Source organism: Elephantulus edwardii, unplaced genomic scaffold (genome assembly GCF_000299155.1).
Source record: "Elephantulus edwardii isolate Elephantulus edwardi_28Jun2011 unplaced genomic scaffold, EleEdw1.0 scaffold00120, whole genome shotgun sequence".
Lineage (NCBI taxonomy): Eukaryota > Metazoa > Chordata > Mammalia > Macroscelidea > Macroscelididae > Elephantulus > Elephantulus edwardii.
In genome coordinates this window covers 2798178-2823541 of record NW_006399870.1, presented here as the reverse complement: position 1 = coordinate 2823541, position 25364 = coordinate 2798178, and the positions used below count along the sequence as shown (strand labels likewise).

General features: G+C 47.3%; 1 protein-coding gene across 2 annotated transcripts in view; it reads right to left on the bottom strand.

The window, feature by feature from the left end:
• Positions 1-8873: 8873 nt before the first annotated feature.
• The window catches only part of PKNOX2 (PBX/knotted 1 homeobox 2), a 144783-nt gene continuing 128292 nt past the window's right edge, over positions 8874-25364 (bottom strand). The window contains exons 7-9 of one of the 2 annotated variants that reach the window (XM_006892809.1): positions 11278-11354; positions 10262-10440; positions 8874-9381 (exon numbers count right to left, since the gene is read on the bottom strand). In XM_006892809.1, coding sequence (XP_006892871.1) covers positions 9155-9381; positions 10262-10440; positions 11278-11354 — 483 coding nt within the window. In that variant the 3' untranslated portion in view covers positions 8874-9154. The remainder of the gene's footprint in view (positions 9382-10261; positions 10441-11277; positions 11355-25364) is intronic. The other variant, XM_006892808.1, reaches the window with a different exon arrangement.

Below are 25364 nucleotides of genomic sequence, written 5' to 3'. Positions count from 1 at the left end.
GGACAGGACTAGATTCAGATCTTTTGTTTATAGGGTCACTATGAGTCACACTCGACTTGATGATGGCACCTAACAAAAACAACAACAACGTAATAAAAAATGCCACAGCACGATAGGGAAACCACCACAGAAATGCATTTCAGCTAGCAGGTGGGTGCAAGATAGGCATACCTGAAGTGAGGGCTCGGACTAAGGCTTCGGTGTAATAAGATGAAAAAAGATCTGAAAATGAAAAGGTATAATGAGATATACACAACTGATGGGAATTGTCTTAAATGGCTGATTGTAATGAGATGTACATAAATTGTAAGGCTTGTAATGAAGTTAAAAAAATCATATTCTCGCCTGATAATACTGGGTGTAATGTCTACACCTGAAATAAGTCATCTCAGCGGGCTGAGTGTAACGAGATGCACATAATTTTAAAGAGTGTAATGAGATGAAAAATAAATCAAACACTTGTCTTAAAATGAAAGATGTACTAAGATGCAAACACCTGAAGGGTATTGTCCTAATGGGTTCTGTTTAATGAGATGCATTTAATTTGCAAGGGGGCTAAATGAGATTGGCCCAGAGAGAGGCGAGGAAATGGAATGGTAGAAGATACATACGCTTGCGAGTGGAAAGAGAAAGCCTCCCTCCTTCGTGGGATAGAAATAAGATGCCACAGGGGAACCGCATTCCCTTTCCCTCCACCTGCCTGCCGGGACGTGGGCTGGAGCCCCCTGACCTGCGGCGCTGCGGTAGAACTGTCCTTCATCAGCTGCAAGATTCCTGGCACAGGTAGGTACATGTGGACGCCCAGGAGATTGTAGGCTTTATAGTAAAAGAAAGTCAACACGAGGGGCTATGAGAAAAACAATAAAAACACGTCACGCTGAATCTCGAGGAGCCCCCGTGCATCGGAGCGGAGTTGAGCAAACTGGACCTTCAACAGCTGCTCGCTTGGAGGTAAATGGAAGGATTTTCTTCTTAAATGTCTCTGGGTGGACTCAGACCCCCATGCTTTTCAGTCAGTAGCTGACTGTGACCACACTGCGCAGAGGTTTCAACCAGAACTGTTGTTACTGCGGTAGAGTCGGTTCCCACTCCTGACAAGCGCGCCTGCGTGGTGCAGAGTTGTCCGGGGTCTGGGGCTGTGGCCTTCGGAAGACTGCCAGGCCTGGTCTCTGAGAAGCCTTTCGGCAGCTTTGAACTTCAATCTTCTAGCATGTGGTTGAGCCCTTAACTGTAAAATACTGTTTTGTGCTGTTGAGTCAGAACTCATAGCTGAATTTGCAGAGGCAGTGAGTTGCACGGGAGATGGCCCATCTCTTTCCTACTGAGTAGCTGGTAGATTTGAACCACTTGCCTTTTGGGTTGGCAGCACAATTCCTTACCACCGAGCCACCAGAGCTCCCTACCTATTAAACGTTTTGTGCTGTCGAGTCAGGACCTACTCATAGCTGACCCTCCAGCCAGCGGGTTTTGATCTGAAGCAGTTAAGTCACACTGGAGGATATTGTCTCTTTTTCTCCTGTGGAGCAGTTGGTGGATTCGAACCGCATGCCTTTGGGACTGAAATGTAAAATTCTAAAAGGCAATTCTGGGAGTTGTGGTGGCGGCACAGTCTGCTGCCTTCCTTTAAGTTCAGATTCACTAGTGACTTCAGGGGAGCAAGGTGGGCGATCTCCTCAGTGTGACTTAGTCTCTGAAACCCACCGGAGGGTCAGCTAGGATTTGGTCCCAACTAGAGGACAGTGAGTGAATGAAGAGGAAACGTGGCTCGAGACCCTTTCGTGAGAGCAGTGCTTCCAAGGCTTTCCACAACTTGCCTTGCAGTCTGGCCAAAGGACCTCCTTCACATTGATGCCATGAAGCCTGGTCCTTGGTGTCCCAAACCTTACCCTGGAGAGGCCAGGTGGCAGCTAATACATGAGTGAAGCTGTTGGGGTGTAAGACACAGGTTTTTGCGAGTTAAAGGTAGGCAGGGTAGATTATCCAGCAAGCCAGAATGTTTTTCACATTGATGCTGTATTGAGTTTTCTTGGAGAAGCAATGATGTCAGTCTAGAGACTAAGGTATGCCTGATACAGGCCATGGTCTTTGCAATTACTTGCAGTGCATCAGAGAGCTGGACAATGACTGAGGATGACAAGAATAATTGATGCCTTTGAGCTGTGGTGCTGGAGAAGAGTCTTGAACATACCAAGGACCTCCAAGAAAAATTGGTCTGTTTTAGGGAGGGTGAAACCAAATTTCTTCTTGGAGGCTAGGATTTTTGAAGCTCTATCTCGCATACTTTGGGCACATGGCCAGAAGGGACCGGTCCTTAGAGAAGAACATCATGCTTGGAAGGGTGGAGGGACAGGGCGGGAGAGGAAGACCCTGGATGAGATGGACTGATACGATAACTAGGGTAATGAAGGTAGGTGTGTTGGAGTCAGTGAGGCTCAGGACAGGGCAAGAAAAGAGGTTTGGGAAACACTCGATAACACATAATAACAATACTGGTTTCTCACTTCTGTTGAAGTAATGAATATAGAGCAGTATTTCTCTTCTTAAAAATAACGATTTAAATATTGGACAGAAAGGTGAAAATAGAGGGAAATCATAACCAGTCAGCCAACCCAATGGCAAAGTCCCATAAAAAATGGCAGCTGCCCCTAAGCCAGGGATTGATGGCCGTGGTATGGCTAGCATCCCCGTGCCCTAGGAGCTCACCATGCCTTGCTGGTGTGCACCATCGAGCTGGAACCAACCCCCAGCAGGTCTGCAGCACACTCCTTACCACTAAGCAGTGCAGGCTGGTCTTACACCATCTTCACAATCTGCTCACAGACCTGCTCCACGGTCCTGCATCTCCAGCCCCACAGGGATTGCGGTTAGCATTCCCTCGGGTTGGAAAGGATCTGAGTCATGTCCAGAAGGAACTTGCTGCCTCCTTGAAATTCAACCACACACATCTCAAGTGATTTAGGAGACTGTTTTTTAAGTTGGAACCATGACATATATAAATATATGGTATATGGTGGTGGTGTCATTGTTGTTGTTTGGTGCCATCGAGTCATAGACGACTCATAGCGACCCTATGAAAGAAAGACCTGACCACTATTCATAGCGTTTCCAGAGGCAAGCCATTTCGGAAGTGGATGCCACTCCTGCTTCCAAGCTTGTTTTAATCGTGAAGCTCTACCAAACACTGTCCACCGTGGATAGCCATTAATTATCACATTTGGCACATCAGTGTCACAGTGTTTAGAATCACAGCAACCACGAGTTACCTCTGCACAGCAATGCACAGACCAGTGCTATATACCACTTAGAAGAATGTTTGACAAAAAAAAACCCCAAAACAAAACAAAAAACCAATTTGAACCAGGCCTGAGGGCCGCAGATTAAAATCACCCACCTTGGGCTTGGTAGCATAACTTCCTGTCCACTAGGCCAATGTAGCTCTATGTTGTTGTTGTTATGGTTGTTAGGTGCTGTCGAGTCGTAGACGACTCATAGCGAACAGGAGATGTTACTGTTCTGTTGAGTTGGGACTGACTCAGAGTTGACCCTTCAATGGGTCTTTAGAGGCAGTTTAATTGCATGACAGGTGATTGCCCATCTTTCTCCTGCAGAGTAAGTGGTGGATTTGAACCATCTATCTTTGGATTGGGAAGGTGACTCCCTACTACTAAGCCACCAATACTCCTTTAGGAGAGTTTGGGACAGGCTATTCCCTAATTTCTTTGGAAATGTGTTTCCCTAAAGTGTGTTCAGTGCAATACTGGTACAAGGTGAAAATGTATTACATGAGAAAGGGCAGAAGGAGGTTTGCAGAAACACTGGGTTAAATAAAATTAAATAGGTTTCTTTCCTGTTTTTAGGCATTTAAAAACAATAATGCGCATTATTAGGGAGTTCTTGTGGTCTCATGGCAAGAAGCTGCACTGCAATCCCGAAGGCCCCAGCTGCTCCGTGGGAGAAGGATGGGCAATCTCCTCCTGCGCGATTCACTGCCTCTGAAAATCTGCTGGAGGGTCAGCTATGAGTTGGTTCCAACTTGACGGTACATGACGACAACAACAACAACAACAACAACAACAACAACAGTGTACGTTATTGCACATTAATCGCAGAGATGCTCAGTTCTCATTCACCAGCTGCTCTATAGGAGAAGAATGGGTAGGCTCTTTCTGTGTGATTTGCTGCTTCTGGAAAGTTGCTGTGGGTTGGTTCTGGCTTGATGGGACACAGCCACAACGTTGTGCATCATGGGACACAGCCACAACGTTGTGCATCATGAGGAGTCCATGGGTGGCACAAAGGGCTGGTGTGCTCAGCTGCCAACAGAAAGCTGGAATTCAAGTCCACCCAGGAGTGCCTTGGGAGAAAGGTATATCGATCCACTGAAAATCAGCTATTGGAAAATCTATGATGCAGAGCTCCTCCACACTGACACACGGGGCTCCCAGGTTGGAGGCCACCCTGCACCAACCAGCTTACTGGAATCTTAGGAAACACCCCTAGCAAAATTTAATATGCAGTTATTGATGTTGTTTTTGTGTGCCATGGAGTTGGAACAACTCACAGTTGACCCTCCAGCGGGTTTTTAGAGGCAGTTATTTGCATGGGAAGAGACTGCCCGTCTTTCTCCCATGGAGCAGCCGATGGACTCAAACTGTGACCTTTGTTTGGGTTGGCAGTGCAACTCCTTATCACTAAACAACCAACAAGCAGTTAGTCCTACACACATTTGGCCACGGGCTTTTTTTGGAAGGAGGCAGCATCTTTTTAAACGTTTTCCTTGGAAAACAGTCTCCCTGCCTCTGGGAAGTGGAGTTAGAAGGTGAATCCTGAGACTTTGATATGCCTGGAGGCAGATGACTCTAGTCTTCTTCAGGAGTTCTCTAGTTGTGTCAGGCAAGATAGGGGTCTGTGGAAGAAGGAACCCAAGCATCCTCCAATAGAGCGGCTTTGGATCTCATTTTAGCTCTGCGGTCTCCTATCCCCAGCTGCAGCCTGGCTGCAGACTTTCCAGGGTCAGTGCAGCCTCTCCCACCTCTGGGAACAAGAGACTCTCTAATCTCATGGAACATCTTGGTTAGCTGGCTTCATATAGTACATGAAGTTATTCTCTACCTATTAGTTTGGTGGGTAGGATCTGGGATATAAAAGACTTGCAGGTGGACATCGAAGATACAATTGGTTTCTGCTTTCCTAGTACAAAAGAGGAAGAAGGAAGCCAAAGACTCAAAGGGGAGCCCAATCTACAGGGTGGGTGGTCTACATGAACCAGGGCTTCCTTCATGTGCCCTGAGTCAGAAGAACTAGATGGGCAAGCTGGACCCTAACTGCACAGGGAAAAGACATAGACCAGAGATTTCCCAAGATTATTATTCTAAGATGATCTTCAAACTTTTAACAGAAACTAACCTGAGCTTATCTTGTAGCTAAATAACAAATTGCCATAAAAAACAAGAATGTCACCCAAATGTACTATCTTTCCTCAGAGATTTCCCAAGATTATTAGTCTAAGATGATCTTCAAACTTTTAACAGAAACTAACCTGAGCTTATCTTGTAGCTAAATAACAAATTGCCATAAAAAACAAGAATGTCACCCAAATGTACTATCTTTCCTTAAAAAAACTCATCTGTATGATACCAAATGGTCAATTACATGAAAACAAAGGTGAGAAGTTAGGGAGTAGAGAAGCTAGAATAGAAAAGGAATAATCAGACTGGAAATATTTGTAAAAATGTGATCAGAGAGCATTATGCTGAGTGAACTTAGTCCCACAAGGATAAATATTGTATGTTATTGTAGAATGAGTATAAGGATCCAGGATGGGTGGGAGAGGCTGGAAACAGAGGGATGTGATGTACAGGAGGAAGGGGAGATTAATCATTGGGTTGTACAATTTGATGGGTGGGGTGGGGGTGAGGGAAATGGAAAGAACTTGTTCAAATTTGTATTTGAATTTTGTAAATAAACTGTTATGTGCCGTCGAGTCGCTTGCGACTCATAGCGACCCTATGTACAACAGCCCTAAACTCTGCTATGTCCTGTGCCAATCGCACTGCCTCTGACACACCCATCCCAATTACCCCAGTCACTGAATCAATCCACCTCATGGAGGGTCTTCCCCTCCTGCGCTGTCCCTCCACCCTCCCCAGAATGATGAATCTGAACATTCAGATTTAGACAGACTAGGAAGGATTGACCATCCACTTCCAAAATAACAGGCCTCTGAAAACCCTATATAAAATAAACTAGTAGAAAAATTTAAAAAAGAGAAACAATCCAAATGAGAGAGAGAGAACCCAGGAAAGGATCTGGTGTGAAAAACAATGTATTCGAATTTTGTAAATAAACTAGTATAAAAAATAAGTAACCCAATGTCACTGATCTGTGAAGAAATTGTGAAGAATGAGATCCTTCACAATAAACTATTTGAACAAAACCAAGGAACTCTCTTCCTCCTAATTCAAAAGGGAGAAGCCCAAGATGTGTCAGCACAGTGCTCCTCATTTGAAAGTGTTGGAGATGAACAACAGAGCCTTCTTTTCCATTTCGGAGGTGACCAGTTGCCCTGTTTTCATAGTACTGAACTCTGGGGTCTAAAGGACAGGCTCTGCCTGGGACACCAGTTCTAGGACTAAATAGAGGGGCAAGAGTTCTTCCCCTTCATCTGGGGGAAGTGGGTAAAGATAGACACGTGAGGGGGCAGTGGTGACTTGAGATGAAGAAGACCCTCTGAGCCGAGGGCGGAGAAGGAAAACCAAAGATCTCTCAGAGGGATGGAGCCTGGCGCTCAAAACCCCACAACAAACCCAATTCATTGCCATGGAGTAGGAACCGACTTAACCCTGCAGTGGGTTTTCAGAAGCAGCAAATCGCACAGGAGACGGCTCCTCTTTCTTCCCTGGAGCAGCTGGCAGATTTGAACTGCTCACCTTTGATGGCATCACGACTCCTTACCCACGAGGTAACAGGAACCTGAGGACCAAATGGAACTATCTGCTGCTATAGGGGAAAACCGCCAGGAGAGGGCAGTACAGAGCTTCAGCACGGCTTCTCTCTCTCTCGCAGCGCCGCGCTACACACATGCAAATGAAGTGTGCCAAACTTGACTGCCAGCCTCCTCAAACAGGCAAGCTGGAAGCATCAAGAACCCTCTACCTTGTCTTTTGCGTAGTCGCTTCAACCAGGATGACGCCGAGATCTCCATATTTCTTCTGATTCCTACAGCAACCACAGACAGAGAATGGAGCACCGACTTTATGGCAGATAATAAGATTTACTGAAAAGTTCTCGGCCACATTCAGTACTGGTTTGGTGGATACAGCAGAAGGAGGTTGCATAACATCAGGCAAGTGGAGGGGCTTGGAGGAGGGGATGTGGTACCTGTACACAGGTGAGCCTGTGCGGGCAAGTGAGAGGGAGTGTGTGTGTGTGTGTGTGTGTGTGTGTATAAACAAGGAAAATGAACCAGAGATGTATTTTATCCCACTGCACATTGCAAAAGTCTCACACCAAAAAAGCTAGACTTTCCTCTACCTAGGTCATCAAAAGGGAGTAAAAAATGATTGGATCACCCAGATTATAAATAAGGTTATTTGTTTCTCAAAAATCCCTATTAAAACATTAAATATCAGCTCTTTGTGGGGAGAAATACATTCATTTAGGGGAGACCTCAGGAGAGCGACCATCCTTTTGCGCCATCCAAGCTGGTGGGGGGCGAGGAGGGTCCCCTCAAGTGGAGCCAGGTAACTCCTCACATCCTACCATGGAAGGAGGCGGCCAAAGCACAATTTACAAAGGAAACAGCAAGTCCATTAAATCATACCCAATGAAAAACACATGTGACCAGTCCTGTCATTCACAGCCACAGGGTGGGCGGGGCGGGGGCGGGGCGTGAGGGAGACAGTGCCAACCATGGGAGTCTGGAAGTTGGGGAGGGAAGATGGGAAAGCCTCCTCTTTGGGAGCCCCAGGTCCTTCCAGGGGTGTACAACGGCGGTGTGCAGAACAGTGAGGTGGTGGGCTGGTGGCCTGACTACAGACGCCTGGGTGCCTCTTCTCTGGGCCCTCCCTCACATGTGGGATATGATTAGACGAGGCAGTAGCACCTTCTACAAGCCCTGGCTTCCCATGGGGCTGGATACATCTTTCCAAAGTCTCTTCTGCCTTCTCTGAAGGGTGGAATGAAGAAGGAAGGCCGCAGGCCAATGGCACTGGCCTGGAAGCAGAGGGACAGCCATGGGGGACCTTGGGATGGGGATATTTCAAGCTACCCTGGCCCCACCCTCTCTGCAGGTCAGTGGAGGGTGGGTCAGCTCCATCAGAGGCCTGTGGCACCTGGGGTAAGACCATCGTCCTGTTGGTACAGGAGATGAGTCCTAGGACTGCCTGTGGCCGCTTGGATAAGGCTCCCAACCCAGGTCCTCCTACTTCTGGGACCTTGGAACCAACTCCAGTAAAGTGATTTCTCTTAGCCTCCTACGGGCTGCGCTCCACGGCGTGTGATCTGTTTCTGGGAGAGAGAGGAGGCGGCTCAGCTGGTTTTTATCCCTCTCTCCAGGGTCCACGCACACTGTGTCCAGATCTAGAGGCCTTGGATAGTCAGCTGGCGTCTGTGGAGTCCAGGCCCTCTCTGCTCTGCCAGACATGATGCCTCAAGGCCACCCTCTTCTCCAGCCAGCGCTTATGCTTTTGGGCTCCATACAACCCTTGAATGTTTCTTAAAGGAGCTAACATCTTCAGGTGCACCAGGTCCCGTTTGTTTCCCCCTTTCTTCCTAGCTCTGCCCCTAGCAAGGGCTCACTGTGTAGACAGCACCAACAGGCCCCCACAGTGCAGGTGTGTGGATGCCCCAGGTCCTCCAGTAGGGTGCTCCTAGTGCCTTCTGTCCCCAGTGACTGGGTGAGTCCAGATCTTCTCCTGCCAGCATCTCTGCCACACAGAGTCCTGGGCAGTCCTGGGGAGAGGGGCTGGCGTGCTCGTTGAGGCTGGTGGTTGGGAAGGGGCGGGGGGTCTCCTCTGTGTTTATTCCAGCTGCTGACTGGAGGAGGCTCAGGCTGGCTTCCTGGGTGCTGCCCGCCCACATCCCGCCCCTGGCCCTGAAGCCCTCCTGAAGCCGCTGCTCTCCTGCCCGGTGGCCAGCGCCACTGGGCTGCTGTCTACTCCAGGGAGTCACTGTGTTCCAAGCCCAGGTCGCCCACATTCGTCGTCTGCAACTCATCTGCCTCCTCTTCGAGCTCCTCCTCTTCCTCCTCCTCCATCTCATCTTCATCCTCTTCTTCTGTTCCATCCAGTGAGTCATCGTGTGCGGCCATCATAGCCTGCTGCATGGCCATGGTGGCATTGTCTGAGGACAGGGACTGTAGGTTGTCCAAGCTGATGGAACCTACATAAGAAAAGAGAACCGAGTTGAGGAAGGCAACAGCCGGGCCAGGTCCAGAACCTGGGTGTTGGCCTGAGCTGAATGGACTGGCATGGGGGTGGGGAAGTGGGCTCCTTGTTCAGGGCAACCTTATCCAGTCACCCATTCTCTGTCATTCTCTGGCCTCTCCCAAGCAGTAGCAACCCTGGTTACTACCTACCAAGCCTCTTACCACTTTCTAAGACTCCTGTAAGGAAGTTCCAGTCTCTGCAGTAACAGAGCTGGGATCCTCTTCCAAGTAGGGCTCGCTCCACATCTGTCACTCTCTGCCATGCTCTGCACACCTTACCCGTCACAGAGGAAGCTGGGCACAGTCACGGAAACGTGCATGGCGGCCTGCCGGCCCGCGTGCAAACCTGCTCCCGCCGCCCACACAGAGCTACATTCACATGCCACTCGGCAATGTCTGGCCCGTTGAATTATTCATCGTGCACTGGGCGACCAGCAATTAGAGGAGTGTATCTGGAAGATGCAACGTAGACGTGTGGAAAACAAAGCTCTTCCTGGCCTCTGTTCACATGCCTGCTGCCTGCCTTGCTATTTATAGATGGCCTGGGCTCCGAGGGGCTGTTTACACACAGAAAGGCGGTGAAGAACTCGCAAGTGTGGGAGAGAGGAGGTGTGTGCTGAGCAATCACTGACTCAGATGACCGCCGACGCCCACTCGCCTGGTGGCGAGTTCAAGTATGTACAGAAGCAAGAAGCAACCCTTTCTCTAAGACACAGATGTGGTCTGGTGGGAGCAGGAGGGGACGACCATCACGGCAGAGCCAGGCTGGGCCTCCGCTGAGCGGGATCTCTGTGCAGCTTCCCACACCCGCGCCCCCTTGGTCCTGGGCCTCACCATCGGGGTTTGCTCCGGGGGCTCCGCCCTGCTGCTGCAGCACCCCCGCAGCGATGGAGTTGGGCCAGAATCTTTGGGTGGGTCGGTGCTGCGACTTGATCTTCTTGGCTTTGGGGGCAGGGTCTGGGTTGCTAGCATCTAGCATGGGCTGCAGGATGCGCCGGCGGGCGTTAATGAACCTGTCAGGGTAGAAGGTGGAGACCTGGTTAGTCACTGATCGGGTGGTGACGGCGGGGCAGGAGGTTGGGCTCCAGGAAGGTAAAGGATGGTGCAGAGATGTAAGTGGTCTTCAGACCTTCATACCCAACCTATGAATCTTGTACAAATCAAATCAGGGTTCAGATCTGAACCCCAGTGGGAAGAAGAGCTCTGGCACCCACGAAATAATCTACAGCATGGTTACCTCTAAGTGTCAAGGGAAGGATGTGTGGGGAGGGGTCAGAGAAGTCTGTTTCAGACCCTCCAGGATTGAAGAGAGATGGAGGAGTCTCAGCACATGTGCCAACACCTGGCTTCTCTCCAGAGGAACAGGGGCTCAGATGATGAGTCCCCACTCCTAGGTCTGGGTCCATCCAGTCAGACCTGGCTCTGTGTCTCTGCCTAGGCAGACCAAAGAATGGACACCCACGATTCCTGGGGCCTCAGAGAGCCACCTCTTCTGCTCATACTCCAGCTTTGCAGTGTTTCCACTGGTGTCCAGGCCACGCTAGGAGGTGTACAGAGTGACCACTGGCTGCCCCTCTGGTCCATGGACATGAGCAGTCCTGTCTTTTCCCAGTGCAGAAGGGACTGCATTGTCCAGCGAGAAGCTTCCGGGGAGGTCTCTGATGCAGATGGCCAGCAGAGGGCACTGAAGAGCTGCAGATAAAGCTACAGGTTCTGGCCCCAGTGAGAAGACTGATGGGCAGGGACTCAGGCAGGACTGAGAAAGCCAGTCTCTTCTGCTAAGCCACCACCCCCTGCCAAGCAAATGACCTCTGGGTCTGTGCATCGGTGGGCAGGTGATGGTAACTTACCAATTGTTCACTTGGAGGAGGGTGAGATTTGTCTGAGCTGCAATCTGCCTCTTCTCATCCTCTGTAGGATAGGGATGCTGAAATGAGAAGTGAAGGGCTAATGAGGAGTGGACACAGCATTATGGACACGGTAGTTAGAGTGGTGTGAAAGCCGAAATGGAGGTAAGTTTGTGCCCTGAACGGAGTGGATGTAGGGCTTGTCTGCAATTCCACATTCAGGGCCCCCCGATTTAACTAACCCTCCCCAATGGGGGCAGAGAACCACAGTGGTTCCCAAGAGTAAGTACAGTTCAATATTCCTGGCTTCCAAGACACCTTCACATCCTTCTTATATGCTCACAGCACTCACGAGGGGCTCTCAAAGGCCCACAGGAAGTGAGGCAAACAGCGCACCAATCAACTCACCTTACATGGCCTGACACTTGAATTCTTACTATATATCCAGAGGTAAGGGAGCCCTGGTGGCATAGTGGTACCTGGTTCAAACCCACAAACTACTACAAGATAGGTAATCTCCTCCCATGCAATTTACTGCCTCTCAAAACCTGCTGGAGGGTTCGTTGAGGCTGGCTCTGACTTGATGGCACACGGCAACAACAACCAACCCAAATATATGTTTGACATTCCTAGAAATCAAGAAATCATATCTACTGTTTTTATGTTGCGTTGTTGTTTGCCATTGGGTGAGAATCAACCTACAGCTAACCTTCCAGCATGTTTACAGAGAACATAAATCACACAGGAGGAGATTGCCGACGCTTCTGTGGAGCATTTGGTGAACTTGAACATATGTCTTTGGGATTGCAGCACAGTTTCTTACCACTAGAGTTCCTTATTGCTTGGATAGTACTTTAAAACCTATAAAATGCTTGCTCGTACTGAATGTCATTTAAAAAAGGCTGCCACTGCCAAGATAAAAGGCAGGTGGGAATACCAAGTCTATACACTATATAGATGCAGAAGCTTCATGACTAAGCCCACATCACACAAATGGGTATCCTTGACTGGAACTCAGTTCTTCCTCTCCTGACCCTTCCTCCTCCATGAGTCACGGGAGGCAGACCAAGGCTGCGTGAGTGTATCTGTGGAGATGAATGGTTGATTAAGTGGTGAAACCATCTAAGTTGGCTCCAGTACACTTCAGTACACCTGGGACGGCATGTCGGCCTCTCCCCTCGGCCTGCATGACAGCAGGGACCACGCCCTGCTCATTTCTCTATCTTCAATGTTGTCCACAGATTAAAGAGGCAAAAGACAGCTCTGTGAAAGGGAGTATAGCATAAAAGACACTGTGGCTTGCCTAACACGCCCCTTCAAAGGTTTCAGGAAGGTGGTATTGCTATGGGCCTGGGAGGTGGTGGAGGTTGAATGGGCCGTATCAAAGGGCAGGCAAGGTCTGGGTGACAGTGGGAAGAGAGTTCCTGGGGTAAGAAGCAGACTGTAAGGAGTATGAGATCCCCCTCAATTCTCCATCATCATTGATGTGAGCAGCACATGTGGCACCTCTGACACTAGACACCCAGAGACAGGGAGACCCCACAACCTTTAAGAGGATCTGTCAAATGGGCAGACGCCAGCTGCAGTGGTAATGAGGTCCACGTAAACTCCCTGCTGGTGAGTGGGACTCTGAGCTGACCCTCTAGAGGGTTTCAGGGACTGTGAATCGCATGAGAGGAGACTGCTCATCTTTCTCCCGCGAAGCTGCTGGTAGATTTGAACTGTCAGAGGGGTACTGCCCTTGGTTAGCGGGGCACCTCCCTAAGCACTATGCCACCAGAACTCCCATGACGTCATATGACACCCCAAACTTCAGACCACAGATCTGAGGTCTTCCCCTACCCCACCACAGGACAGGTAGCACTCACAATCTTGGGAGATGCCTCTGGCTTCCCTCATATTCATCTCCCAGCTCCTCCTGCCACTTTGCTTTTGCTAATTCACTGGAATAAACCACAGACCTTTGAAAGTACTATATTTAGGACTATAGATTTATTACAGCAAAAGAAAAAAATCAGGATCATTGTAAGGAAGAGAAGCCAGGGTAAGGTGGGGGAGATCCCTCCGTCTCAAAGAGGGTGCTTCATGCTCAGGACTTCGGTTAGCCAATCATGACTGAAGAATCACGGCATCCGCATGATGGGTGGCATTGTGGATTAAGCACCGAGTTACTAACAGAAAGGTCAGCAGTTTGAATCCACCATAGGAAAATGATGTGACAGTCTGCTTCTGTAATACAGCTTTGGATACTCTAGGGGAGGGTTTTCTCATCTTGTAGAGTTGCTTAGAGTCAGGCAGTGGTTGGGAAACAGGTTAGGTGACATTGGCTTAAAGGTGGGGGGAGTCTTTCTGGTCTAACCTCCCCACCCTCTTGCTAGTGCAAATCTGTAGCTGTGGTCTGGAGATTTCAGATAAAGGCACCTCAGTTACACCCATGGTTACTTCACGGGAACAAAGACTGAGACCAAAATAGTTTTCCTATACCACACAGGTGTCCACACCTACCCTCCTTTCTTTTCTCTTTCCTCCTTTAGTTTTGTGGTTGTTGATAATGCTATACACAGTAAAAATATACACCTATTCAAGTACATTTCAGTGACACTGATGACATTTTTTGGGTCACGCTCACCCTCCTTTTCTGAGCCCCTCCTCACTCCACATTATCATAAATTCACTGCCTTCTAAGATTTCGATCTAGTCTTTTGAGTTCTTCCTATCAAGCTGCTCCCATATAGACAAATCTTAAATTAGTATATTGTTCGAGGCTGACATTCTTTACTAGTTAAGTTAGACTGTTGTTAGGAGGGTCCAGTCCTTGGAAAAGGATATCATGCTTGAACAAGTCAGTGAAAGAGGAAGACAAGATGGATCAACACAGTGGCTGTAACAACAGGCTCAAGTCTAACAGAGATGGTGAGGCTGGCCCAGGACAGGGCTAGGCTCAGATCTGTTGTTCATAGAGTCACTGTGAGCAACAACACCTAACAACAACAACAACAACATCAACATTTGGTCTTTTAGAAGACTTCATGGGGACTTTATTTTCATTGAAACTTTACATTTTAACTTTTGGCAACAGTTTCAGGGGTTCATCCAGTTTCTGTGGCTCCAGAAACTCGGGATTCCATTATAATTTGAAATTCTGTTCTGCATTCTCTCACCTCTTTGATCAAGATCCTTCTATAGGAATCTCTGAAACAAATGCTTGGTAAAGGTAGCTGGCCCCATCCAGTTCTTCTGGTCCCCTGGCAAAGGAGACAGCTGTTCATGGAGGCTGTTAGCCCCACGTTCCACACCTTCCTCCTATTTCACATATGCTGTCTTTCTCTATTGCTTGCAGTAAATAGAGACCTTGGATATGCCTTGGGTGTCTGCTTTTAAGACCCCAGGCACTACACATCAATCTCAGAACAGAAACCTAAACATGCTAGTAGGTCAATTAGCTGAGATGTCTCATAAAACTGTGATTCCCAAACTTCAAATCAAGGGAGAAAATCCTTGGTTTGGCTCTATCTAAGCAGCCTCAAGAGCTACTCTTTTTCCCCTCCCTGTTGTTATTGTAAATACATCTATCACATAACATTCGCTAATTCAACTTTTTACAAGTGTACAACAACTGTTGACAGGAATTCCATTATTTGGCTGTGTAATCCTACCTTTAATCAATGTAATTTTATTGCTGTGCGTCTTTGTGTCTTTCCCAGACTTAAGCACTGTCTCTGGAACATGACAGGCATAAATAAAGGCATGTAGGGTCTGAGATTTGCCCTGGAGGGTTGGCAAGATTTGAGGCTCACAGTCCAGAGAATCAGCCTGGCCAATTCCCTCCAGCCAGAATGATTCTTTATGTTCAAGCTAGCATTCTGAAGTGGTGTTTGGATTTTAGAATCAGACTGGGACTCAGATTCTGCCTCTTAGCATCACTGGCTGTGGGGTCCCGGATATGTCATTAAACCTTATATCTTAAAGTCCTTTAATGAGTAAATGAAATACTACGTGTAAAGTGCTCGGTGAAAGGGTTCTTCTTAAGGCTATTATGATTGGGTGATGTCTGCAAGGTGCTTAAAGTGCTCTGAGGGTAGAGTTTGAGATCAATGCCCTTGGTAATACTCTCATTACCAGTGATAAAGGGAAACCACCTCTTCAGCTGGCTTCAGCCGGCCCTGACTGAAGCCATCAGGGCCACGTGTTGTTTTAATTCACACCTCTGACCCTGCCTGCCAGGCTGGGCAGTGGGACTTGTGATTCATACAATATTAAGATTCTAACAAGAAAGAAACACATCAGTGTCACAGGAGTCAAATCCACTCTAATTGGGAAGGAGCAGTGGGGAGGCTGGGAGGAGTCACAGGGGCCCCAAGGGGTGGAGGGAGCATGGCTCTGTAGTTCCGACACTGGCTCCTCCAATTCCAGGGTCCACTGTCCCCAGTAAGCAGGGGACCAGCTGGTCTGTGAACACAGCAGTGACAACTGAGTGGCTTTTGCCCTTACTGGGCATCACTGGGCCCTTCATGTTTTTGTGCCTTTACACAAGACATCCTTTCCATTTGAATACTCATTCCCCCAGCTTCCCACCACCTACATTTCCAAACTTCTGTGACAATCTGAAACAGATAAAATTCTCTGTCAGGCCTTCCCCAGCTCGCTGAGACTGAGTTAGTCATTGCTGATTTCTAATAACTACATTTAGCCTGAATGACAGTCGAGACTCTTGGTAGCAGAGACGGTTAAATGCTCAACTACCAACTACCAACAAAAGTTATGTTAGTGGTTCAAATCTACTCAGAGGTGTTTAGTAGGAAAAGCTTGGCAATTTACTTTAGAAAACTAAGACATGAGTGCAGATCTGGTCTGACATACACGAGGTTGCCACTAGTCAGGGTTAACTCAATGGCAACTGATTTGGTGTTGGTATGGTATCTGTGTCCCATTTGACACAACAGCTCTAGGGCAGGGCTTCAGCTTTATTAGGCATGACATCTCTAGGGTCCAGTAGTGACAGGCAAAGAGCTGACATTCAGTGTCCATGTACAGAACACATGAGGAAAGTAGCACGAAGACATCAGGGCACACTAGCTTGCTATGCAGAGAAGGCTGGCCTGTCCACTTGTGTTGACAAGACCCAGCCCTGTTGCCTGCAGCATTCAGGGCCAGTAAGTGGAAACGACCCAACCACAGAGCTCTTGGGAGCTCAGGCGGCCTAGTGGTAAGGAGCTGCGCTGCTATCCCAAAGACAGGTGGTTTGAATCCACCAGCTTCTCCGTGGGATTTATTCTTCTTGTGGAATTTATTGCCTCTGAAAGCCCAGTGGAGGGTCGCTATGAGTTGGTTCTAACTCAGTGGTGCATAACAAGAGCTCTCACCTTAGTCGGAAAGGCCACAGACAAAGAACAAGCACACCACTGAAGGATACAACCCACCGAGGCTGCGTTGATTCCCACTCATAGTGACTATTTAGCATAGAGAACTGCCTTACAGGGTCCCAAAGCCTGATCTTCCTACCACAGAACAGTGGCTGAGTCGAACCACCAACCTTTCAGTTAGTAGCCCTACACTTAATCCTCTATACCACTAGGGGTCCTTTGTTAAAGGACAGACTGTGCTAAATACTCAGTGGATGGTAAGAGGAGGGTGGGGTCAGCTGGACTTCAGCTGGTTTTTAAAGAGAGAGGAGGAGCTGGACATTATATCAACAAGTCTTTCAATAGGACTTAGGGCTAAGTCAGCCAGATGAAGATCTCTTGGATATTCAGATGCTTCCCTTCTCTGTTGGATCATTTGTTATCTCTAGTGAAGAGAGCTCTGGTGGCCCGGTGGTAGGAGAAGCACTGCCTGTCCACAGGTGGGGAGAAGGGTGGACAATCTCCTGTGTGACTTACAGCCTCTGAAAACCTGCTGGGGGCTTTGAGTCAGTTCTGACTCGCGAGTACACAACAACAACAACAACAGCAGCAACAGCATCATCTCTAGGGAGCCTTCTGGTATGAAACCACCATTCCTCTGCACAATGTAAATGCACACATCGACATGTTCTCATTAACGGAACGGGGTAAAAGTGTCCCAGTAATGGTCTAATTGCTCTTACAGTGAAGACTAGAAACACCTTGTCATTACTCAGTGAAAGTCCCCACTATGCATCCTTTCTGGAACCAGTCATCTCAGGAGGCACATGGTGGAGGCTATAGGGGAGCGGCAGCATGGCCCAGCTCTGGGGACAGTTGGGCCATCCAGAACATTCCTGGCACCACATCTGAGTGTTTGTGGAACAGTCCAGCTTGTACATGCCACAGACCAGATGATTCCCGAGGACAGCATCAAAATAGTCCTGGCTCCTGGACAGACCTCGATGCAGTCAGTGCTACTTTTAGCGCAATTGGCAAGGTTCTGTGGCCAAGTACAAGAAGAGGAATCAGATGAGATCATGGCCAGCCATAAAGCCACAGCAGTTTCTCTCTGATCACTATTTGGAAGAAGTCCTCTGCAGTTGGAAAGAAAGGGCTCAGACCACAGCTCCTGGGAAGCAAATAAATCTTTCTTGAAGAAGAAATACAGTAGAGACCAGAGAGTCACAGAGCTTTCTCAGGGCCAGCATGGAGGCCCAGATGACTGAGCATGTGGTCTGATGGCTGACAGCATGGCCTTTGGAGGTGGGGCCCAGCACCGTGTCTACCTCTTACCGCATGTGCCACCAATTTGTTGCTGTTATGCGCCATCGAGTCTACTAAGACTCATAGTGACCCTATGCACAATAGCTTTGAACCTTGCCCTATCCTGAACCAATCTTACCATCTCTGACACAAATGCTTCCATTGCCATAGTCACTGAGTCATTCGGTCTCATCTGGGTCTTCCTCTCCTGCATGGATCCCCCACCCTTCCAAACAAGATGTCCTCCAGTGATTGCTTCCTTCTGGCAACATGCTCAAAGTATGTGAGACAGACTTTCAAAATCCTTGCCTCCAAGGAACAACTTGGTTTCACCCTCTCCAGGACAGACCTGTTTGTTCTCTTGACAGTCCATGGCAAGTTCAATACTCTTTTCCAGTACCATAGCTCAAAGGCATCTTCTTCTGTTAACCTTACTCATCGTCCAGCTCTCATATGTATAGCAAGCAATTGAGAAGACCATGGATGGCCTGGATCAGGTGCACCTGAGGCTTCAGACTGATGTCATTGTTCTTTAGCTCTCTGGAGAGGCCCTGACAGTAGACCATTTCAAAGCAACTTGCCTTTTGATTTCCTGACTGCTAGTGCTAAGAGTGTTGATTGTGGAACTGAGTAAAATGAAAATGTTAACAATCTCAATCTCTTCTCTATCTATCGTGATACTGCCAATTGGACTGGTGGTGAGAATCTTTGTTTTCTTGATGTTGAGCTTCAATTCATATAGAAAACTTCAGTCCTTGACCTTCTGCGGCAAATTCTTGAAGTTCTGCTCAGTTTTAGTGTAAGGTTGTATCATCTGAATAACACAGGCTGTTGATGAGTCTTCTTCTAATTTTGATGCCACATTATCCTTCATAAAGCCCAGCCTCCTGAATGATCTGTTCTGCATACATATTGAAAAGTTATGGAGAAAAGACATATCCCTTACATACTCCTTTCTTGATTTTGAATCATGCAGTGTTTCCTTGCTCTGTTCAGATGACTGCTTCCTGGTTTAGGTACAGATTTCACATGAGCACAATCAAGTGTTCTGGGATTCCCATTCTTCACAATGTTAGACATAGTTTTTTGTGATCCACACAGTCAAAAGCCTTTGCATAGTCAATGAAACACAAATACACGTCCTTCTGCTACTGCTTTCAGCCAAGATCCATCTGACATTGCAATTTGTTATTTGATGTTTCCAATCCTTAATTTGCTTGGCTTAAAATGGGAATTATAAAATAGTGACTGTCTCTTTGCAGTTGGGCATGACTGTACGCACTAACACAGGTAAAGAATACAGTCTTCCAGTGACTCCCTTCGTTAAGTATGCTAGGACCTCCCAGATTTGCTTGATGTTTCAGTCTCCGGAGGAGAGAACTGCAGTATTTATATTAAGTTGATTGACAGCATCATGATAGATGGAGAAGAGATAAAGATTGTTAGCAATTTCAGCTTGCTAAGTCCTACAATCAACACTCTTGGTACCAGCAATCAGGAAATCAAAGACAGACTCCATTAGGAAAATCTACTGTCAGGGGCCTCTCCAGAGTGCTAAAGTGCAATGATGTCAGTCTAGAGACTAAGGTGTACCTGATCCAGGTCACGGTCCTCACAATTACTTGCTATGCATCACAGACCTGGACAATGACCAAGGATGACAGAAGAATCAATGCCTTTGAGTTGTGCTGGAGAAAAGTATTGAACATACCATAGACTGCCATGAGAATTAACAAGTCTATCCAGGAGAGGATGAAAAAAAGCTGCTCCCTGGAGGCAAAAATTTTGAGACTCCATCTCACATAATTTGGGTATGTTGCTAGGAAGGACCAGTCTTTGGAGAAGGATATCATGCTTGGAAGGGTTGAGGGACAGTGCAAGAGAAGAAGACCCTGGATGAGAAGGATTGACACAATAACTGGGTAATGAGGGTATGTGTACCAGAGGCAGTGGAATTGGCTCAGGATAGAGCAGGGCTCAGAGCTAATTTATATAGGGTCTCTATGAGTTGCAAGTAATCTGATGGCACACAACAACAAGAAGAGATGTTTCATCACATCACAATTGCCACCAAGAAGTTCTTTTGAAACGTAACTTAAACTTTCCCACCTCTCTCTGGCATCTCTCTTTACAGACTCAACACTTAAGCTATTCTGGGCTAAACTGAAGCTGAAGGCTCATTTCAGTATGAAGAGAGGGTTCTGCTCCAGGTCCTGGGCCTGAATGATGTTTAGTTGTTCTGAACCGTGAGTCCTGGCTTGAGTTGTAGAACTGCCATGGCTTCTTTCACTGAAAGTCCATCCCGAGACTGTCCTTGTCCCAAGACTCCACATCTAGATCTAACCACGAGGCCAAGCCAGGCCATCAAGGGTCACACAGGACATGGGGATCAGCACCATGCTGTCATCAACAGATCCCATGTCAGGAGCAGACCTTAAATGTGTGACCTTCTCTCTCATCTTCCTTCTACAACTAGTCCCACAGGAAGAAACACTCACCTCTTTCCCTCCACATTTCTGACCTCTGGGTGAGACGTGGCCCCTGCATGCCACAGCCCTGGTGGTATGGAACCACTCCCTGAAGGACAGAGGACAGAATGGTGAAGGGCCCTGAAAGTACTGTGTATCATCAAAGCTAAGAGACCGTGGATGAAAGGGTGCTCCTTGGTATTAATGAATGAAAGTTAGAGACACACAAGCAAGTTCCCTGTCTACTGTAATTTTCCCAGTTCAGCCTTTTCATTCTTTTTACCACCATCTCCTTTAAAATGTTGTGTACACAGAAGTACAAAAGCAAAAATGTGTTGCCTGATGTGTCACCACAAAGCAAACATCCACGTGGCTAATGCTGCGGAGACAGAATACCACCACCACCCGGCAGTCTCCACTCCTTGTCCTTGCATCACTGGCCTCCTTTCTTACATCCTACGGCTTCAAACCAGTTTAAACTGGTTCAACTTTGGCTAATGCAGCACAACCAGAACGGACCTGAATTTCTGAAATGAGTGGGTACTAGAACAATAACCAGAAGTGGAGAGATCACGGGTCAAAGCGCTGTAGAGGATGACTGAGGAGAGAGGGAAGGGGTCCTTCCATGGTTGCTGTCGGCGCCTGGTCTGTCTAGCACTCTGCAGAGTGACACCATTCAGCACGGCATGGCGAGTCACCGTCTTTGAGCCAGGCACTGTTGTTTCTGACTCTGATATTTGAGATTTGATTGCTATACAACACATATGCTTTGCTAGCAGGGCAATGACCTATAATTTTCTCCAGTATTGTTTCAGTATATTCACATTTGACAAACTGGGGTTTCACTTTGTTGGCTACGACTGAGTTTGGAAGAACCAGTTTGAAGTCCTGCCCCATTCTCCCCAAAAAGAACTTGATGTTTATGGCAGTTTCTTTCTTTCTTTCTTTTACTATGTATGCTATATTCTTAACATTATGCTAATTTTTTACCTTATTTCTGAACTTCCTAGAAATGAAATTTATATAGCATATGGTATTTCACTCTGTGGAAAGAAGGTCTGAGGATTTAATTCTGAAAAATCAACCAGACACTACGGAGCACAGTTCTACTCTGACACACAAGGAGTGTCACAAGACAGTAACGACTTGGAGGTAACTGCGGGATTTAAAAAAAATTTACTCCACATTTGACTGTGGGATCCATCCACAGTTGTTCTGTGTAACTGAAATTAAAAACCAAATAAACAACAAAAAAAAACCCCACAAAAACCCCAACAACTTTAGCTCAATGCCATTGAGTTGGAATTGACTCTCTGGCGAATTTCCACGGCTGTAAATTGTATGAAGTGCCTGACAGATTTGAACCACCGGAGACACGCAGCCTTTGAGGTATCAGCACATCTCCATATTGGCTAGGCCACCACTCATTTTCACCACTATATAGTTTTTCAAGGCAAAAATCTACTGCTATCCTATTCTTCACTTTGCTGAAATCTCAAAATGACTCTGCACATTAAGCCAAGATGCTCCTTCTCTCCCAGGCCCTCTGCCCATGAGCTATGAGAGCCAGCTTACCCAGGACTGCTTACTTCAAGGGTTACCTGGCTTGCATCTGTCTTCCATCTAGACAGGATGAACACTGTTTGAGAAAAGGGACTGTGTCTTTCTTCTCACCCCACTTCATTGTCCAAAGAAAAGGTCCAGTATGTGATCACTATTCAGTGCCTATTTGCTGTGTGAGCGAAGACAGGGGTACCCAATTCTCACCAATTGCTTTGCATGTGTCTGTGGATGTGGGTATGCACAGGGAGAAGGTGGAGATCATGTCAGTGATTCAGAATCATAGTGATTCTTCCTGAAGCCCAGAAGCCTTGCTTTCTCAGGGTGTGGTGCTGGCAGCCGACTACCTAGTATGTATTCATGGAAGAGGAGCAGGAGGGACCTGAGAGTCCATCAGAGCACACAGGCCAGCTCTCTGAGGAGGCCAGAGCAGCACTGAAGTGCCAGGAAGGATTTAGACGTTAGAGCCAGACTACTGGTGTGCCTCCTCCTGTCCCTACAGGCCTGACACCTCACTCTGTTACGGATCCAAGTGTGTCCTCTACAGAATAGAGGATGGAATCCCAACCCTTCAACCTGATTCCCATTTGAGACTCGGGTTTTCTTGGTCATGTTAATGGGACATATCAGTGAAGGTTGAATCCTTATCTAATCACTTCTAGGAAAATATTAGATCAGACATGGAAGCAAAGATTAATGGGGGAAAGTAGCCTATCTGATGATGGTGGAGGCAGATGAGTTTGTTGATCCAGGATCTCCAAGAATTGCCAGCTGCGAGAAGATGAAATAGAGACGCCTCTCCTCCTCAGACCATACACTGAATTTGGATTTCTAGCTTTCTAAATCCTGGCACATACTAACTTCTGTCCTTTAAGACACTCAGCTGTGGTCTTTCTGTGAGAGCAGTCCTAGGAAACCAAGACACTCAGTTTTCCTCAGCTGCAAAATAGGGAACTGTGGTCAGCTCTGAGTCTGGTAAATAAAGAAATAAATTAACAAAGAAAATAAATATTCTTCTTGATGTACGTGTCTCTAGCTCTGTGAAACCTCGAAGCTGTTTCTCTGACTGATCTCCCTCCCATCAGATTTTTCTGGAGTGTCTAGGATACAGTCTATGTCCTAAATGCCCTGGGACCTCTCCAGCTCCCACACATCTCCACCAGCGGTGTTTTGTACTCCCTGAGTCTCATGCTTCATGAAGGTCGTGAGGCTATAAATCTCCTCATACCATTTCGTAAGTGGAAGCTCAGCGTTCTGCAGGCTCCCGGAGATTGTCATCATGCTGTGTCCATTCTGCTCTCTTCTCAGTGCAGCTCCATCTGACCCCATGGCCAGTGGGTCTATTGTCTTCAAAGGGACACAGATCTGGTCTCTTTTTAAAAAACTTTAATTTTATCTTATTATTTTTTTGTTTGTATCATCAAATCGGATCTGACTGGTACAGGAGGAGATTGCCCTTCCTTCTCCAGGAGAGCATCTCGTGGATTCAAACTGAGTACCTCCGGTACTGCAGTGCAGCTTCTTGCCACTGGGCCACCAGAACTCCCTAAATCTTGTCTCTTTATCTGAAGACTCCCTGCAGCTCAAACTGCCAAAGTTGCTCCAATCGGACACTGTGGCTGCTCAAGGGCACACCAGATACTCTGTATCATCCTTCCTGGAAGTCCAGGACAGATTCTGGGGGGTTTGTATCCCTGCATACCTACACTGCAGGTGGCTGGGAGAAAATGCTCATCTTACACGCAGGGAGGCTGAGGCCTAGTGCCTCTCTGATTCAGAGTGTTGAGTGCAGCCATGAATCAGTTTGCCTGACTTCCAAACACCTCCTCTCCCTGTCCCCAGTGTACTTTACACCAAAGCCCTGCAAATACAGACAGCAATGGTCAAGGTAAACAACCACATAGGGCCCCAAGCCAATACAGAGAAAAGTAAAGTGAAGAGGTTTTCATGTTCATATCCAGTTGGAAGGAGAAGTCACCACTTTTTTCAGCAAGAATCATAGGACCAGTAAGGACATTTAAGAGGTTGTTACTGATCATTTATGAGCAAATTCTCAACCCAAACAACACCTTCTCTTGCTCTTACTACACAGACCTCAATGAGATGGGCTGACACGGTGACTCAGGGCTGAGGCAAGACCTCAATGAGATGGGCTGAGGCACGGCAGAATTTGTACAGGACCCAGCGGGGTCACTGTGGGCTGAGTAGACTTGATGATGGTACTTAACAACAACAAAATCAACAACACAACCCTAAATCCTAGCAATCTGTTTAGCCCAAATCTCACCTTCTCCAGCAAACCTGGTTGGCCAGCATCTCAATTCTGTCCAGAGCCCTGGAGGTCCCTGAGCTCAGCCTCTTCTGCACAGTAAGGGTCCCCCAGCCCGGGTGCTCTGCAGCTTGGGTAGCTCAGATGAGTTAGGGTGTGAGCACAGTGGTGTCCTCAGGCCAAGAGTGTCCTGTGAGGTTAGGAGCAGTGACATTCCCCTGCACCGCCTTTAGCCAGCAGCTAGTCTGACTTACTATAATTTTCCACATGTGCCACCCTGAGAAATGATGGGCACTTGGATCAGCTGCTTGGGAAGGTCTTTCTGCTGAACTCAAGTTGGCTCCCATAATGTATCCAACCCCAAAACAGCCTGTGCTCTGAAGGTACGTGGAAGTTTGCTGGAACTGGCTCAATTACCAACAGCTCCTGCCACTTGTGGGATGCCGACACTTTCTGGCTAACTTCTAGCAAACATCTGGAGTATTTAAGGTACTCTGCTAAGTGCTTGGCATGGATCCTCATTAAGGGGATCTATGAAGCATTGTTGTGGCATAACCTCGAGTCAGAATTGACTCCTAAATGCCCCTGCAGTGGTTTTCAGAGGCAGTAAATCACATACGAGGAGACTGCCCAACTTTCTTCTGGGGAGCAGCTGGTAGATTTGAACTGCACACCTTCGAGTTGGTAGCACAACTCCTTACCACTAAGAGACCAGACCGCCTTATCATCTATGAAATATAGACATCACAATGAAAGAATTTTACTTTTCAAAGAGAAGAATGAACTGGGAGGAGGGGTGGGCAGAGAGAAAAATGCAACAATGAATGAATGGAAATCTAAAGTCTCTGTAAATTTTCCTGAAAATTAATAATAATAAAAAAGAAAATGGGAAGGATCCAGTGGGGACCAGAAAAAACTGAGAAATAGTGGACACATCCCAATATGGATTAATTTTATAAAATACAATGTATGGGAATGATTATATGAAACATAATGTCACTGAAGAAAAGTGTGGGGAAAATCTACATAACTATAAACTTGTTTAAAAATTAAAAAAGAAAATATATAGACATTATTACAGTTTTAAGAGACAGAGCTTAAAGAATGAACACACATACACACACACATGCGCACGCACCCCCCCCC